General features: G+C 42.9%; 3 protein-coding genes across 5 annotated transcripts; all 3 read left to right on the top strand.

The window, feature by feature from the left end:
- Positions 1-87: 87 nt before the first annotated feature.
- On the top strand, positions 88-4430 carry LOC107040049 (calcium-independent phospholipase A2-gamma). Of its 3 annotated transcripts, none has more exons than XM_015259966.1 (6): positions 88-582; positions 1231-2222; positions 2700-2726; positions 2817-3025; positions 3200-3602; positions 3893-4430. In XM_015259966.1, exons 1-6 carry the CDS (start codon positions 470-472, stop codon positions 4147-4149), a joined length of 2001 nt encoding a protein of 666 aa, XP_015115452.1. In that variant the 5' UTR covers positions 88-469; the 3' UTR covers positions 4150-4430. The 3 variants fall into 3 exon arrangements, with proteins under 3 accessions (XP_015115452.1, XP_015115453.1, XP_015115454.1); XM_015259968.2 differs by lacking the exon at positions 88-582 and adding an exon at positions 601-833; XM_015259967.1 differs by lacking the exon at positions 2700-2726 and having other exon boundaries at positions 89-582.
- A 1353-nt stretch (positions 4431-5783) lies between these two features.
- Positions 5784-7884, top strand: LOC107040047 (phosphomevalonate kinase). The gene is made up of 4 exons (XM_015259964.2): positions 5784-5932; positions 6216-6421; positions 6619-6768; positions 6998-7884. Exons 1-4 carry the CDS (start codon positions 5805-5807, stop codon positions 7174-7176), a joined length of 663 nt encoding a protein of 220 aa, XP_015115450.1. The 5' UTR covers positions 5784-5804; the 3' UTR covers positions 7177-7884.
- Positions 7885-8248: 364 nt separating this feature from the next.
- LOC107040060 (titin) lies at positions 8249-15909 on the top strand. Its single transcript, XM_015259983.1, has 4 exons — positions 8249-8415; positions 8701-8831; positions 9350-9613; positions 9949-15909. The coding sequence occupies exons 2-4, from the start codon at positions 8708-8710 to the stop codon at positions 15849-15851; spliced, it is 6291 nt and encodes a 2096-aa protein (XP_015115469.1). The 5' UTR covers positions 8249-8415; positions 8701-8707; the 3' UTR covers positions 15852-15909.
- The last annotated feature ends 705 nt before the right edge of the window (positions 15910-16614 follow it).

The raw sequence follows: 16614 nt of genomic DNA, 5'->3' as shown, positions 1-16614 counted from the left end.
ATCAACAATGCGATGCGAACCACGTCTCTGCCAACACGTCATCGGTATCGCGCGACTTTTATTTACAAAAACTTCCGATATAGACTAGACAGCCTAGAAGTGATCTATAAAGAGCCAGAATCACTTCCGCGGTCTCTCAGTAAACCAATAACAGTTGAAAACGTACGATCCTAATACATATAACATACGAACGCGCCTCCAATCGACAAAGTTGACCTTGAGAGAATCTTTGTCGATAAATAAAGTGATTGAGAATATCACAAATTTGTGTTTTGACAAGTGGACAGACCATGATTGTGATTCCCACATAATATTTTCGTCATTATTTGTGTTTTGACACGGGCGTGGATATAATACGGCATATCCATATTATAATATACAACTTTCGTTGCAATAATATTTGATATATTCCATTTGACAACCTCAGAGTAGTGAGTAATCAGTGGATTATTGATTCGGTGAGACTTTCATGCGTGCCAGGGGCATTGAATTCAGTGCGAGAAGAGTTGTTATCTGCGGTGAGAGTAGAATGGTACTCAGTAAACATGTGAAAAATTGCCGCAGGGGCGTCTCGCTGACCAGGTGAGTTCCCTCGAACTTTCTAGCACAGCTGATTTTGACGTTCGAGATTCGGGAACAGCCGAAAATATTATGGACACTATTTATCATCGTCGGAATAGCACGGGCTGAAAAATCGAGTGTCGAGATAATTATTGAATCATAATTAACAATTGTTGAGTTGAGATTTTGTTGTTGTTTCGATTCATGCGAAATCGTTTGTATTGAGATATCGAAATTCGGATGAGGTTATGTGTAATTTTATAATTTCATTGGTGAGTTGGGTATTTTTGTTGTTGACGAATCATTTGGGATTATTGCACAAGTTCGCGTAATAGGTTGAGGGTTTAATGAGATGCGAATTTAGTTAAGGTCAAGGTGATGAGCACAATATTTTGAACTGTGATTTACAGTTCATCTTTTGAGCGAAATCTATCGAATTCGCTAAAAAAAATTCTATTGGATTTGTATTGAACTTTCTATAGAAAAAAATCAATAGAATTATATTTTTCCGTAAAATTTATTCGATTGAAATATTTTCTATAAAGTATCCTCTGCTCAATGTTCTTATTTAATTTTTGAAAATAAGAAAAAAATATTATTTAAAATTATTATTAAAAAAAAATTCAAATTGACCCTGAGATATTAATTCCTCCTTAATTTTTTTTCCAGACGTCTCACAGAAAGTGCAACAGGTAGAAATGACTCCGAAAACCTGAAAACAATGGCTGACAAGCTCTCGAACTCGGTGAGCCTCCTCTCGAAATCAAAGAGTACAATGTCCCTGCAGAGCCAGTGGAAGGTCCTGGCCCAGCTGAAGGGTTACCTCGCGAAGCCAGAGTACAAGAATTTCCAGATAATCGTCAACAAGTACTGGATGGAAGCCATCCAGAGGATGACGTACCCCTCGACGGAGACAATGCGAGCGTTTTCCATGGGGGACAGGCCCAGCGAGAAAAATACCCCATCAAACTCCAACGAAAAAACCCCTGACACTGCTGACGAAATGAGCTCAACTAAAGATCTCGAGGCGTCAGCCAGCAAATCGGTTCAGCTGATGAAGAGCAAGGACAAGGAGGAGCCCCAGAGCCAGTCTCTGACGGCAGATCAGATGATTCAGAACACGAAGGAGCAGATAATGTCTTTTCCCCAAGCAGTCAGTGAATTCTTCGACAGGCTGAATCCGAAGAAAACGACTCCCTTGATGACAGTACCAAAATGGAAGACCAATATCAACAACAGCATCACTAAACACAGCATTGCCTCCAGGACGAAGCACGTGTTGAATAGCATCAGCACAGCTGAGTCGAATGCCTCGCAATCCAGGAGGATCGAGGACCTGCTGACGCACATCGAGCAGTACCCGGAGGCCAGGCATCTGGCCCTCAAGGAGGGGGCTATCACCATTCTTCTGAGGTTGAGACAGCACGCCAAGGACGAGAGGATCGCCGAGTCCATCAGGGAGGCTCTCGCCGTCATGGGGTATGTGGATCCGGTTCCTCGAAAGGGGATCAGGATCCTCTCCATCGATGGAGGCGGCATGAGGGGACTTCTCGTCATTGAGATGCTGAAGAAACTCGAGGAATTTACTGGCCAGAGGGTTCATGAGATGTTTGATTATATGTGCGGCGTCAGCACTGGGGCCATTCTTTCGGCTGTTCTCGGTGAGTTTAGTGTTTTGGAATTTTTAATTGAGGACATTGCGTGGAAAATGTTTAAAAAACATTTTTTTTTCTAATTGTGAGAAATTGAGAAGTCATTGCATTATTTATCGAGATAGCATGTGTGGAAAAAATTAATAGATGTTGATTTTTCTATATTACTCATTGTGGTGGCATTTTATTACGAGAAATAATTAAAAATACAGCGGAAAATTTATGCCCAAGAATTTTTGCAGTAAAATAAAAATCTATGGACTTGTTTTTTCATTAAATATCTCGTAAAAAATGTTTTAAATGTTGCATAATCTTCAATAGACTTGGAAAATGAAGAAATTAAAAGAAAAGCATGAAAATGAAAGGAAAAAGGATGAAAAATCCGACCACAAAATTAGGGAAATATTACGAATCGATTGAAATTTGTGAAATTTTTGGTATGAAAATAAAAAGATCTCTGAAGATGTTTATTTGTTTGACTCGCAGCCACTATTCGGGAGTCCAGTGATACCGGTACACAATTCTCATTCTAATTCTACTAATTCATAATTATCATTTGGGAAAATATAAGGTTTTTTGAATGCTTTCGTTCTCGGTTTTTAGGGGGTCACAAGAGGAAGACTCTCGACGAGATTTCGGATCTGTACAAGGATCTGAGTGCCAAGGTTTTCACCCAGGGCGCACTCAGGGGCACCAGTAGCTTAATGTGGAGTCATGCTTATTATGACACTGCCTTGTGGGAGCAGATACTCCAGGAACAACTGGGGGACAAAGATTTGATCAAGACTCAGCGCGATCCCAATTCACCAAAGGTGATTGTTAATAATGCATTAATTATAAACAATGTGAAATGGAGGAATGCATGATTTTAGTGAAATTCTTCGGAATTTCTATCCGAATTCTGGAAGAATTCAGTCGCCATAAATTTCCTCGCTACAAATTTTACAATTTTTCAATCGAAGTCTATTAGTTTTTTCCCTCTGCAGTTTTCAGCAATTGCATCAGTATTCGATAACGTCCAGATAATGGCGTACATATTCAGAAACTACACCCTCCCCCCACGAGTGGAATCCCAGTACATGGGCTCACACAGGCACAAGATATGGGAGGCTGTTCGAGCCTCTGCAGCGGCACCAACGTACTTCGAGGAGTTCAAGCATGGAAAGTACATTCTATCGGACGGCGGAATAATGGTCAATAATCCCTGTGCTGTCGCCATCCACGAGGCTAAATTGTTGTGGCCAAACACACCGATACAGTGTGTGGTTTCCTTTGGAACTGGGAGAACACCACCGTCCATCAACGATGGGGATGAGAGCAAGGCCACTAATGCCTCCAGTTGGAAGGATAAATTCGATAAAATATTGGCTAGTGCTACAGATACCGAAGGTTTTTATCAATTTATTTGATGAATGGGTTTTTTTTCATTTTCACTTTCTAGAAAGGAATTGACGGCCGGAAAATACAATAATTTCATCAATTTTACATTCATTCTTTTTTTTTTTTCGACAGAAAATATATCAAAAATTCTATCAAGTTTAATTGATGAAATTAACGAAATTCTATTAATTTTTTTCTGTACAATAATTCCTGGTGAATAGAATTTTTCAAAACGTCTCTCCAATAAAAAATGAATAAATGTATGTTTTAATGAATTAATTCCCTTCATTACGTTGCAGGTGTGCATACAATGTTGAATGATCTCCTGCCAGACCACGTCTACTACAGATTCAATCCCTACCTCACCGAGATGCTCCCAATGCAGGAGACGAGGCCCGAAAAATTGAGCCAGCTGGAGCAAGACGCAAGAATGTACATAAGGAAGAATGAGGATAAATTCCATCACGCTGCGATCGCCCTCAACCTGAAGAAACCGATACCCCAGAAAATCGTTGATTTCCTCAAACTGCGAAAGCAACTACTCGGCTTCGACTAGGAAAATCCCATAGAATCGACTGCATTTTTTTTGTGCCATACGATATCGATCCTGACTGTGATATTAAATAGACATGTGTGATTTTTATTCACGGATTAAGTTCATGTTGGCTGCGTTATGAATTCTTGCCATTGATTTATATTAGTTGAAAATGTTTCTAGTATTGCACGTGATTCAATAATAAATGTACATGAAAATGAATGAATTATTCATTGTGTTATCATCAATGAGTTGTCATCAATCTTCTTGTTCCCAATAAAATAATATTTAATGACTAATGATTTAATGTTTTGAGACATTTTTTATTGAACAATTTCCATTCGATTATTCTCAGTAATTAATTATTCAAGAATTATAATAATAATTATTATTTAATTATTAGTATTAATTTTTAATCGTTTGCAAATGAATCTTTCTTTTTGACAAATTCTAATGAATGAATCAGTTTTACGAACCTCCACCAGAGGAACTCAAATCGCCCCTCTTTTTTATTTCCGCTTCCGTTGTGTGGTACGTCGATCCCCCATTTTTCGTAATAAAATGTGAAATGAATCCAATTAATCCCAAACAATCACTGAATATTTTCAATTAAAAAAATTGCGAAAATCCTGAATAGATCATGCCGAACGTTTCTGAGCGATTATTTTCCGAATAAATTTCTCTTGTCCTCTGAAAATTCTGGCATGATCTAACCTCAACGGTTGTGTTTAATGTAAATAATCCAAAGTGTTCATCAATTCTGTTGCAGAATAGGCTGAGGAACACCAGGAAAAATGGCAAAGTCTAAGAATCACACAAATCACAATCAGAGTGAGTTCTGAATGAGCAGAAAATTTTTCCATTAGCTCAAATTCGACAATTGTTTACTTTTATTTTATTTTATAGGCAGAAAGGCCCACAGAAATGGCATCAAGAAACCCAAACGCTACAGGCACGAGTCCACTGTTGGTGTGAGTATAAAAACTTTTTTCGTTCAAAAATATATTGAAAAAAAATCCGACTGATTGTCACAGAAGAATGAAAATAAATTTCGTAAATTGGACTTTCTTAAATCTTGAATGTCTCCTGATCAAATGGTGCAATGGTTTCAAGATATTGAGAGTGACATTAAATTGAAGAAAAAATTCCAACGAGAATTCATCCAGTATCTATTTCATAAATAAATGATATTATTCAACAGAAATGTTCAAAGCTCTTCCAAATCAAAAATAAAATCAAAAAATAAACTTACCCAATTGTCCATAATTGATCAATTCACCAATTAGTACATAATTAATTGTGTCTCATGATTGTTGTATTTATTTACAGATGGACCTGAAATTCCTGCGTAACCAGAGATTCGCTAAGAAGCACAATCTGAAGCCGAAGGCCCAGCTGAAGAGGGCAACAGAGCGTAAGGCCCTTCGTGAATCTAAAGGAAAGAAATAAATGTAGATTTTGCAAGAAACAATAAAACTTGAAAAAACCTAAAACCAAATAAAACGTTCATTTCAACATTTCCCCGAGAGAGACGAAAAACAAAAAAAAATGTCAAGTCTCTTCATCATAAACAGGAAATTAACTGTTGTCATCAAAGAGGTTCACAACTCCCTGGATAATTGGAGGTTAACGAAATCGTTCTCTGATTTTTCGATCTTCGACAATCGAGATTCAATATGGCTGACGTGTCGGGATCGAGTGCCTCGCAAGTCGTAAGAATGTCTCGTTTTCCTGAGATAATTCTGTTGTTCAGTGGCAAAAGAAAATCGGGGAAGGATTATATCACTGACATATTGTTCAAAACGTGAGGAATTTGATTGATTTAGGGGGTCAGTGGGTCAATTTTCCATCAATTGCGTTGAGGAGCTGACGTTTGAGTTGTTACAGCCGATTTCAACTGATCACGCACAAAGAAAAATCTAGAGAATTTTATAAAAAAATTTCTGAAAAAAAACAAGCAGATAAGCTACAGAGATTTCAAATAGAATCAGTCAAAAACTAATGGAAATGCAGTACAGTGCGCTAGGTTTTTCTCTGAATTTTTTTCGTGCATGACAATCATTATTTCGATTGAATATTGGTTTTAGACTGGATTCAGACGACATCGCTATGATAAAAATCTCAGGTCCAATAAAGAGACACTGGGCGAAAACTCGTAGACTCGATTTCAATAAATTACTCACCGACGGGGAATACAAGGAGAATCATCGACGTGAGATGATCAAGTGGGGTGAAGACATCAGGAACAAGGATCCCGGGTATTTCTGTCGGGCGGCCATTGACATGTATAACGGTGAATGCATTGAGAATTCTTTTCACGTCGTCAGTTCACACACGAAAAATTTCACAGAAAAATCTAGCGAATTCGATAGAAAATTCTTCGATTTCTGTTGAACTTTCTGTTAATTTTTTTTCAATAGAATTTCGATAGGTTTTTTTAGGAAATTTTTTCGCTCGCGTTTTCAACGTTTTTTATTTCTTTTATTTTAGCCAAGGGGAAGAGAATTTGGATTGTCAGTGATGTTAGGAGAAAAACCGATTTAAAATGGTTCAGGGAGAATTTTCCACAGAAATGTAAGAGCATTCGGATAAAATGTCCAGATCATATTCGGAGTCAACGTGGATGGATTTTTACTAAAGGTAATTTATTGTGAAAAGTAAACTCGCATTTGTTCATTTATTCATTCATTCACTCATTTATTCGTTCATTTATTTATTTATTGTTTAGTGAGATTTAATTCAATAGATGCATGCTCCACCATCCTTAAAGAATAGAAAGATTAAAATTTTTAATTAACAATTTCCCTTGAAATAAATTCATCAAGTAGTTCTAGTGAATTATTCTTGATTCAATAAATTTATTTTCAAGGAGTTGACGATTGCGAAACCGAGTGCGATTTAGACGACGTCGAGGGCTGGAATTTAACTATTGTTAATGCAGGCGAAAGCCCTGAAGGTATCATAGAATTACTGCTTAGTCTCATTAGGACAGAATTGGAGCGGCTAGAAAGCGACGCTGCGAGGTATGGTGGGTATTCCCTGCACTAAAAAAAATGGCCGTCCGATGGTTTATCGTTGGTACTTCAATCAATTACTTTGCAAATTCTCAAGTTTTTCTAAAATATGACACCATCGGAACTTCGAGCACAACAATAAAAAACAATACAGAAATGAATGAGTCGAAGAGGAACTACTACTGTCAGCTCCAATGTGAGGGTTTGAACAAGTTTGAACGGGTAAACCATCGGTCGTCCATGTTATGAGGGCGATCACCACGCCGCCATCGGTAAATAGCGGTCCCAATAGGTCCAATTAGCTTCAAAAATTGTCATTCCATTGTTGGGAATATATTTTTTTAAGTAGAAATCAATGGCAATTTTTCGATATATACATTTTTATAGAAAAGATTCAACAGATGTTGCTGTCTCTGTATTCAATGCATTCCATTTCAATTCAGGGGCATTAATTTCCCATATTTTTTTTCCTGGATATTGTAATGAGGAACAATGAATAATACAGCGGCAGGCATTTATATAACAAAAAACTACGGACAATAATTGACAATTTGAATAGTTTCCATGACATATCTACCAAAGAAGGAATCCCTATTCCTTCTTTGGTAGATATAGAATTAATCAAAATAGTCCTTGGGACTTTTAATAGAATTTGAATAGAATTGTTCTAGTTTTTTCTACCATATGTTCTTACACGTGAATTGTAGAAATAATAAAAATGGGAAAAAAATTGCGAAAATTATTTTACCAACCTTGTTTTACCCATTCACTATTAATTCCACTCTCAATCCAACCCAGAAACATGAAATTCTACCAATTTTTCTGTAAAATAGTTTTAATCACTTTTTCTGAGAAATAAACGCGGTGGAATTTTCACTAGCAATCCGATAGAATTTCATCTATTCTACTTTATCACGCGTATCCCAATTAACTATTAATATTAAAATAATTTCCTAACGAAACCCGAAAAAAATCCGAGTCCTGTGGAATGAAAACCCCCGATTAACGAATTTGGCGCTCAAGTGTTGAATTTGATTTGCGCATTACATGACGCGCAGACAGCGTCGTTTGCGCACAACAGTCCCTCGGGGGCAGTGTGACTTGGTGTGACTATTCCGACGAGCACGATGTATCGCTGAGAGTTATTTCGCGGCTTATCCGCGATGAAAAAATAAAACGGACACATCAGTGACGTGAGTGCATCGAAATCAGCAAATTATCCCTGACAAAATAAAGATCGTTGATACAGTGGTGACAGAAGGGGAAACAAGAGGTACAACGTAACATTACTTTAGTGCATTTCCACTTGGGCCACCGTCCACCTCACCTACTTCCTCCCGACATCAAACAAGATGGCTGCCGTCATCTTTCCTCAATCGTGTTTATTATTATTTTCATTTACATAAGCGCGGGATTTCGTTGTTGTCAATTGCAACCGAAATGAGGATTTTCGTGGGGTCGAGTGGAATTGCATTTCGTTGAGAACGTTATGGCAGACCTTTTGCTCGTTTATTAGATAATGTTTTAACTCTTATGGAGGGAATTGTTTTTTTAATAGATTCACAATGTCAAGTTCTTACATCGTGGAACCTCGTGAGAGCGAGGCGAAGAAGGATGACACTCTGATTATCGTTGTTAATGACGATGGAACGATTTCTGTGGACCAGGAGACACTGCAAAATTTAATAAGTAAGTTGATAATAAACAACGGGGATTTGGCGGGTTAATTGGGGGGTAATTGATTGGGGTTATCTCGAGATTGGCAGAGTGAAATTGGACTATTTTTTTTCATTTCGAAGATTTTTTCGGAATTGCTAAATGAGAGCTGATTTGTTTAAATTGCATTGTTTGGTCGAGAGTTATTGAGGATTCCAGGGAGTTAATTTTATCTAGTTCGTTATCTCTGAAATTATGAGAGATCGAGGAATTTCTGTGCAAATATTTTTCGTAGTTCTAGTTTTTTTTCTACAAAAGGGTCTTCAGGACAATTTTTTTAGATTCTGAAATCTTTGGAAAAGACAGATTATGGAGATTTTTATTTCAAAGTTTTGGAGAAGGAAGAGAATAAACCAATTTTTTTTCGTTTCAATCGTATCATTTGATCAAGAGATATCCAAGATTTCATGAAGTCCATTGATTTTTTTTGGGGATTGTTTCTGGGCATTTAGAGGATGAAATGAATTCAGAGTTTTTGTTCTATGTTGCAGTGAATCAATCGAATGCCAACGTGAGTGTCGTCAGAGTTGGTCAGACAGAGACTGATGCTCCAAATGGGGATTTAACGTTCACGGTTGATCCACCAACATTTGTTCCTCCAGATAGTAATGTGCATCCAGCACCCACTACCACAACCCCTGATATTGTTGATCCATTCATGGAGATGGATCCTGAACAGTTGGAGAGGTTAGAGACTGCACTCCAGAGTGAACAGGCTAAACAGATACTCGGGGAGAATGTGACAGCCATGTTAGGTATGTTTATTCTATCATTTGCATTTTATTTTCATTCGATTTTCATGCATTCGATCTTCCCTGCCAGAATAAAAATTGAAATTTAGTTGTATTTTAGATCAAGATTTTTCCCATGAATAATTTATAAACAATAAATTTAAAAAAATCATTCTATATACAAAAGTTTTAATTATCGATTTAAGGTAATGTTGAAAAATTGCAATTTTCTCCAGAATGGAATTTTATTGAACTTAATGACTTAAAATCCCTGTTGATAACAAAAATACGAATTCTAAAATTTCTGTGATAAATAATAAATAAATGAAATTAATCTCCTAAATATTAATCTCCCCCAGATATGTTGACAGTAGAAGAGGAACAGAACTCGATCCGCTACAGCATCGAGCTGGACCACTGCTACACAAGTCGGACGTCCCCAGCGGACCCAGCGCCCCTGGACCCCCTGCCAGTGGCGCACTCCCCCGAGGTCGAAAAAGTCGACTTCCCCCCGAGCGTCAGTGCCCCCTCGCACTTCCCAGAGGTCCCCGAGGCCAAGCTCTCCCCGAAATCCTCCCTGAAGAAGCCAGTGGGTCGTCCCCGAAAAGCGCCCCTGGGAGTCCAGTCCCCCCCAGCGGTTCCAGACTCCCCAAAGCCCGCCACAAGACTCCAAGAGGACGAGGACTCGAGTCAGCCCTCGACTTCCGAGTCCTCCGAGTCTGAGCCCTCAGACGACGACCTGGACTTCGGCCCTCGTGGGCCCAGGCGAGGAGGAGTGCGAGCCCGAGGTGGTCGCAAAGGCCTGACAACCAGAGGTGGAACAATGGCGTCAAGACGACCAGGTCGTCCCACAAAACTAGACACAGACCAAGTTCGCAGGTTAAACCTGGAGATGGCGGCTGCAGTGGACGAGATGAAGACACCAGTGAAATCAGAGCCTGACCAGAGCCTTCGCCCCAAGAAGCAGATAAGAACGATGGGTGGGAAGAGAAAGGAGGAGCCACCAGCCCCGGCAGTGCCAGTTGAGCCCCCACCGTCACCCGAAAAGCCGCTGCAAACGACTAATCAAGTGAAGGCCAACCTCATCAGTGCGAACATGATCAAAGGCGACATGATCCTGACGAAACCTGGACAATCGAGGAACAATCAGAAGGTCTACTTCGTCCAGAAGAAGATCGTGATGAAGGCGAATGAGATAAAGCATTTCGGGATCAAGAAGACACCTGTTGTCATCACCAAGGGCCCTGTCAAGTTGAATAATCAGATCCAGACGAAATTAGCAACTTCAGAGGATGGAAAGCTCATAACTGCGATGGGTAAGACGATTGCAGTGGCGCCTCCAGCAGTTGTTGCTGAGACCCCTCCAGTGGAGAATTGCAATCAGGTGCCTGAGGTGGCTTCCAAGGTGGTCCCAGTGACTCCAGTGAAGGTCAAACCTGTTGAGGTGAAGAAGGAGAAGAAGGAGAAGGTGGAGCCCCCGAAGACCCCGGAGATCAAGACTCCTGACACGTCCAAGAAGCACGTGAAGAAGGAGACGAAGAAGTCGCCAGGTGTCTTCGTGGAGGCACTGGGGCCTGCGCTGTTCTCCACTCCAGATATCATCAGGAGAGTGGGGTCTGTGGGGGAGGCCAAGGCCCCCGAACAGCCTGAACCTCTGGAGGTGACTGATGGAGGTGGGAAACCAGTGGCAGAGCCTGAGGACCATCAGATGGCGACGATAAAGGAGGATTTGATGAACCTGGAGGGTGACGTCAAACCGAGGGAGGATTTGAGTGTGGAACAGGGTCAAGATGTCAGTGGAAGGGTTGAAGAGGAGGCCAGGGCATTGCTGGGGGATGGGGATGACCACAACGAGAAGCACGTAGCTGATGATCTGAATGCTGTGCTTGATCCTGGCGGCATCGAGGGTAACGAGCACCTGCTAGCAACTCTAGAGATGGAAGCCAGCAAGCACGAAGAGGAGCTCCTGGCAGAGGCCCTCCTCCTCCAGGAGCAACTCGACGTTGATCTGTCAGACCCAACAGCTCTGGACGTCCCACCGCCCCTAGCCTCCCCCCTCCTCCCGCCCCCTCCCTTCGAGCCGCCCCTCCTTCCCTCCCCACCTCCAGCGAAGCCGCCAGAGCCCCCAGCCCCCCAGAACCCTCCACCAGTCCCCCAGAACCCTCCACCACCCCCCCAAACCGACCACAAAAAGAAAGACACAAAAGAGCCAATTCAGATCGTCCGAGGGGGTAGAATAATAACACTTCCTCCCATCGAGGCTCCTGCCACCAGGAGCAAACGTCTCCAATCGAAAAACGACTCCCCCCCGAAGCCCCAGGACACCCCAAAACGAGAGGAGAAGCCCCCCAAGCCCTCCACTCCCTCTCACCCAAAGAAATCCGAGGAAATGGACTCGGAAATGGAGGACGATGACGAGGAGGACAACTCAGACTCCGAGGACGATCCAAATCGCCTCTGGTGCATCTGCAAACGTCCCCACAACAATCGTTTCATGATCTGCTGCGACGTCTGCGAGGACTGGTTTCACGGCAAATGCGTTCACGTGAGTAAAGCAATGGGACAGCAGATGGAGGAGCAGGGGATCGAGTGGGTCTGCCCCAACTGCTCCAAGAAGAAGGCTGAGGAGACGAGCAGACCCCCGAAGACCAGCAAAATCCAGAAGCCGTCGGAGGGATTGCAGCCAAAGCCCCAAGTGGAGGCTCCCGAGAAATTGGTGAAGCCAGAGGTGGGAGTGGCGCCCCCAGGAGCTGGTGCAGTGACCCAGTGCGTCGTCTGCAAGAAGGAGGCGAGAAACTCTAGCATCTACTGCTCGGACGTTTGCATTTTAGCGCATGCACAAGAGGCTTTGACTAAAGACAAGGTCCAGCAGACCTCGAAGACTCCTAAGGATGGCCTGAAGGAGTCTCGAGTGATAGTCTTCGAACGAAAAACAGGGAAATTGTTGACTGGAAGTGACGCCCCGACGCGGTCGAACCTGCAGAACTGGTTGAAGGAGCATCCGACCTTTGAGGCTGTTCGTCCAAACAGTCTGAACACCATTCAGATTGGTGGAAAGACGATGGCGGCTATTCAAACCCCTGGAAAATCAAAATCATCCCCTGGTATACCGGTTAAAATGATGTATGCCAAGGTGGCTGGGTCCAGGCAGACTGTTCTAGCCCCGAGCAAGAAAATCACTCTAGTGTCGCCTCACACACCCCAAGTGAAACCCCTGAAACCAGCTCCAGGTAAGAGCCCCCAAGTGCTGAAGCAGACGACTATCAAGACTGTTCCTCAGCCTAGCAAGTCTCCAGCTGCAAGTAAACCGCAGTCATCCAGCAAGAAGAGCGAGCAGAAGTCGAGTGCATCGTCACAGAAGGTCTCCCACAAGCCCCAGGGGTCCAAGAAGTCAGAGCCCGAACCGATAAGACTGAATATCAGGAAGTCGTTGGCTGAAGCGTTGACCTCGAGGATCAAGGAGACAGAGGACCTGAAGCTGACTGACGACGAGATAACAGAACTGGCCTTGAACATAGAACTGGAGATGTACAAGTACTTCAAGGATGCCGGGGCCAAGTACAAAGCCAAGTACAGAAGTCTCTCCTTCAATATTAAGGACACGAAGAATTTAACTCTCTTCAGGAAGATTGCTGACAGATCGTTGACCCCAGATGCTGTTGTCAGGCTGAGTCCTGAGGAGATGGCGAGCCAGGAACTAGCGGAGTGGCGGGAAAAGGAAACTAAACATCAGTTGGAGATGATAAAGAAGAACGAGCTGGATCTCATGGCGCAGGCAAAGTCGATTGTTGTTAAAACACACAAAGGGGAGCAGATAATTGAGAACGAGGGGGGTCTAGAGGCTGTGGATCCAAAGACACCGGTTCAGGACATTGTGACTGTTCTCAACAGTGCTGACAACACATCCTCGGACATTCTCGAGGAGAAAGAGGAGACGACGTCCTCGTCGATCGAAGATTCCAGAGTCAAAGTGCCTAAACACGACGACAAGAAGAAGAAGAAGGACAAGGACAGGGAGAGGGAGAAGGATGGACACAAGTCGAGGGATAAAGAGCACAAGGACTCGAAGAGAGAGAGGAGCTCGAGCAGGAGTAGAAGACATCGCTCCAGGGATCGAAGCAGGGATAGAAGAAAAAGTAAGGATGGCAAGAGGGACAAGGAGAAGGATCGAGAGAGGGAGAAGGATCGCGACAAGTCGAAGGAGAAGGATAAATCAAAGGACAAGGACAAGGACAGATCGAGGAGAAGCAGCAAGAGCAGCAGTAGATCGAAGAGCAGTCACAGGGACAGTCACAAGGACAAGGAGAAAAAACGAAGTGAGGAGGAGGATAAAAAGAAGATTGAGGAGAAGAAGAAAGAGTCTGCAGCGCCTCCACCCGAGAAACCCATTGAGGATCGGCTCTGGAGGCACGTGGAAGAGGAGACAACGACGAATACTCTCGATGGGAATGACTCTGATGTTTCCGACAGGGAGCCCAGTTCCACGGTTAATATTAAGACTCCTGACATCAATGAGGATCTGGAGAAGGAGAAAGAAGTGGTGATAAGTATTGAACAGCCTCTGTTGTCAGTCTCTCCACCTAAAGAAGTGGTGAAAGGCAGCTCTCAGACTGTCTGGCGAGGCTTCGTGAACATGGTGGACGTCGCCAAATTCTTCATAACAGCTCAAGAAATCAGTGGACATGCCAAGGACCTCATGGACGATCTGCCAGACTCCATCGACGTCGTCGGAAGGATCGGCCCTGAGACCGTCTGGGACTACATGTCCAAGATGAAGAAGAATGGCTCCAAAGAGATCCTAGTTATTCGACTGACAGCTGCCAACGACGAGGAGAAAATCCCCTACATCACTCTGTACAGCTATTTGAACAGCAGAAGTCGACTTGGGGTGATTGGAGCCATCTCCAACAACATCAAGGACTTCTACATAATGCCCTTCTCGAGTAATAGCCAGATACCCCCGATCTTGAGGCCGCTCATTGGCCCTGGCTTCGAGGAGAACAGACCGCATTTATTACTCGGCATCATCATCAGGAACAAGAGGAAACGACCCTCTGTCACTTCGATCTCTCAAATTCCTCTCAAGCTAGCGAAAAAGGAGTCTGATAGGAGCTACACACCTCCCCCAGCGCACATCTCCAAGGAGAAGATCTCGTCGTCCTCGGAGAAGTCCCATGATCACAGTGAGAAGTCTTTGATAACCCAGACGACACTGAATTCCTTGAATAAAGCCCAAGTTGGAATGTCGAGGAATCTGATGGATTCATCAGTAATTTCTAAAATTGTTCCTGAATTATCGTCGAAGCTGGACCTGACATCGTCCCCAGGAAAGCCCCACGAGGATCCTGACGATGGTGACGAGCCGTACAGCCCTGGAGAAATCGACGACGACCCTGAGGACAGTTTAATCAAACTATCAACCAGCAATTTATTGCCTACAAAGAACTCCAATGACATCCAGAGGAAAGTTGAGGAGTTGAATCGAAGGATAGAGGAGCAGAAGCAGCAGATCCTGATGTCCTCGTCGTTCCTGGAGGAGTCACCGTTGCCTGGTCTTGGTATGGACCCACCAGAGGACGAGGCTTACAGTCCAACTGATGCCAGATCCTTCACACCTCCACCTCAATCTCTTACCAAATTTCCACAACCAATTCTTGATAAAGTCCAGGATATAACGATACCTGCGAATCTCCAGGAGATCCTGGCGAATGTGAAGAGACAGGAGAGCAGCAAAGTCGATCCTTATCTTCCTTCGAAGCCTGGGGCGTCCTTCCTGACGCCTGTCAATGCTCCTGTGAAGATCGAGAAGACTTACACACCGACCTCTGTCACCAAGGAGAACAAGAGCACTCTGAGGTCTCTGAGTGATCTGGATCTCATTAAAAAGGCGGAGGAGGAACTCGCAGCTGTGGCAGCAGCCGCTGGACCTGTCGATCCTCCTCTGCCTCCTGGACCTGCTGAAGCTGACGCCACTTTTGGGCCCAGGGAAGCTCTTGATATCAGCTATCCTGGGGGCCTCTCAGCATCGAAATCTCGGGTCTCCGATCAACCGAAACCACCGGGAGTTGAGGACGAGGAGCTCCCCATCTTCTCGGGAACACCTCCCACTGTGGAAACGAGGAACGAGTCAAGTCCAAAGTTTGTACCCAAGAGTGGAGTTGTTATCAGTGTTAAGAGGAAAGTAACTGACGATGGGAGTGCAATCTCACCCCCTAAAACACCGAGGACAAAGTCTAGGTGGGGTCAGGGACCCTCCGACTGAATTATTCGTTATTCGTAGGTTTTCATTATTTTTCACTTTATTTTTGGTTTATTATGGGGCGAGGGGAGGGGAGTTCATTTGAGGAAATTTGCGGAGGGGGCGGGGGATTCAGGGGATTCTAATCATCTTCCTGGCTTTTTTGCTTTTTGGGGAGCTCAATTACGAACGACAATTCCAATAATTAAAAATTCTATTTTTTCCTCGGATTTTATTATGAGAAAAAAAATGGAAAATTCATCCCCAAGAATTTTTATAGAAGAATCTGTTGACTTATCCCTGTCAAATATTCATTTTAAAAAACGGTAAATTTGCTGAAAAACAAATTATTTAATTTCAAAAGAATAAATGGCCGGGAAAATGAATGTGATTGGCTTAGTTCAATTGGAATGGATCCTCAAATGAATTTCCCAGCCCCAGTCATGATTCATTAGACATTTCCACCGGTACATCAATGAAATATCAAGACTCAGTGCCCTAATTCATCTTCACACCAACGTTCTTCCCCTCTGTAAATACCAAAGTGACAGGCAACACAAATGATACAATACTTTGTCATCCTGTTGCGCTCGGGGAAAGCAAGCTTTTTCGCCTGTACATAGCCTAAGAAGAAGAACAATACGAAAATGCGACGAGTTCCCTTTGTAAAATATTTCGCATGTTTTAACGTGAACAAATTGTCCTGAGGATGAGCGATGAATAAAAAAATTGAAAGTACTGTAGGAGATACTTTGAATAAAAACTGGCTGTGTATATACTGGGAACG

The sequence above is a fragment of the Diachasma alloeum genome, unplaced genomic scaffold, assembly GCF_001412515.2.
Source record: "Diachasma alloeum isolate Michigan unplaced genomic scaffold, Dall2.0 Dall_scaffold_00315, whole genome shotgun sequence".
In the NCBI taxonomy this organism is placed as follows: domain Eukaryota; kingdom Metazoa; phylum Arthropoda; class Insecta; order Hymenoptera; family Braconidae; genus Diachasma; species Diachasma alloeum.
Note: the sequence above shows the minus strand (reverse complement) of the source record. Positions and strands in the feature narration are given on the sequence as shown.

What these genes read in the sequence shown, in the direction of transcription:
- LOC107040049 (XM_015259966.1), top strand. Translation starts at nt 470, where the DNA reads ATGCGTGCCAGGGGCATTGAATTCAGTGCGAGAAGAGTTGTTATCTGC. An exon ending in AGGGGCGTCTCGCTGACCAG is followed by an intron (nt 583 to 1,230) that starts GTGAGTTCCCTC and finishes TTTTTTTTCCAG; the next exon opens with ACGTCTCACAGAAAGTGCAA. An exon ending in GCGATCCCAATTCACCAAAG is followed by an intron (nt 3,026 to 3,199) that starts GTGATTGTTAAT and finishes TTCCCTCTGCAG; the next exon opens with TTTTCAGCAATTGCATCAGT.
- LOC107040047 (XM_015259964.2), top strand. Translation starts at nt 5,805, where the DNA reads ATGGCTGACGTGTCGGGATCGAGTGCCTCGCAAGTCGTAAGAATGTCT. An exon ending in GGCCATTGACATGTATAACG is followed by an intron (nt 6,422 to 6,618) that starts GTGAATGCATTG and finishes CTTTTATTTTAG; the next exon opens with CCAAGGGGAAGAGAATTTGG. An exon ending in TGGATGGATTTTTACTAAAG is followed by an intron (nt 6,769 to 6,997) that starts GTAATTTATTGT and finishes TTTATTTTCAAG; the next exon opens with GAGTTGACGATTGCGAAACC.
- LOC107040060 (XM_015259983.1), top strand. Translation starts at nt 8,708, where the DNA reads ATGTCAAGTTCTTACATCGTGGAACCTCGTGAGAGCGAGGCGAAGAAG. An exon ending in GACACTGCAAAATTTAATAA is followed by an intron (nt 8,832 to 9,349) that starts GTAAGTTGATAA and finishes TCTATGTTGCAG; the next exon opens with TGAATCAATCGAATGCCAAC. An exon ending in GAATGTGACAGCCATGTTAG is followed by an intron (nt 9,614 to 9,948) that starts GTATGTTTATTC and finishes AATCTCCCCCAG; the next exon opens with ATATGTTGACAGTAGAAGAG.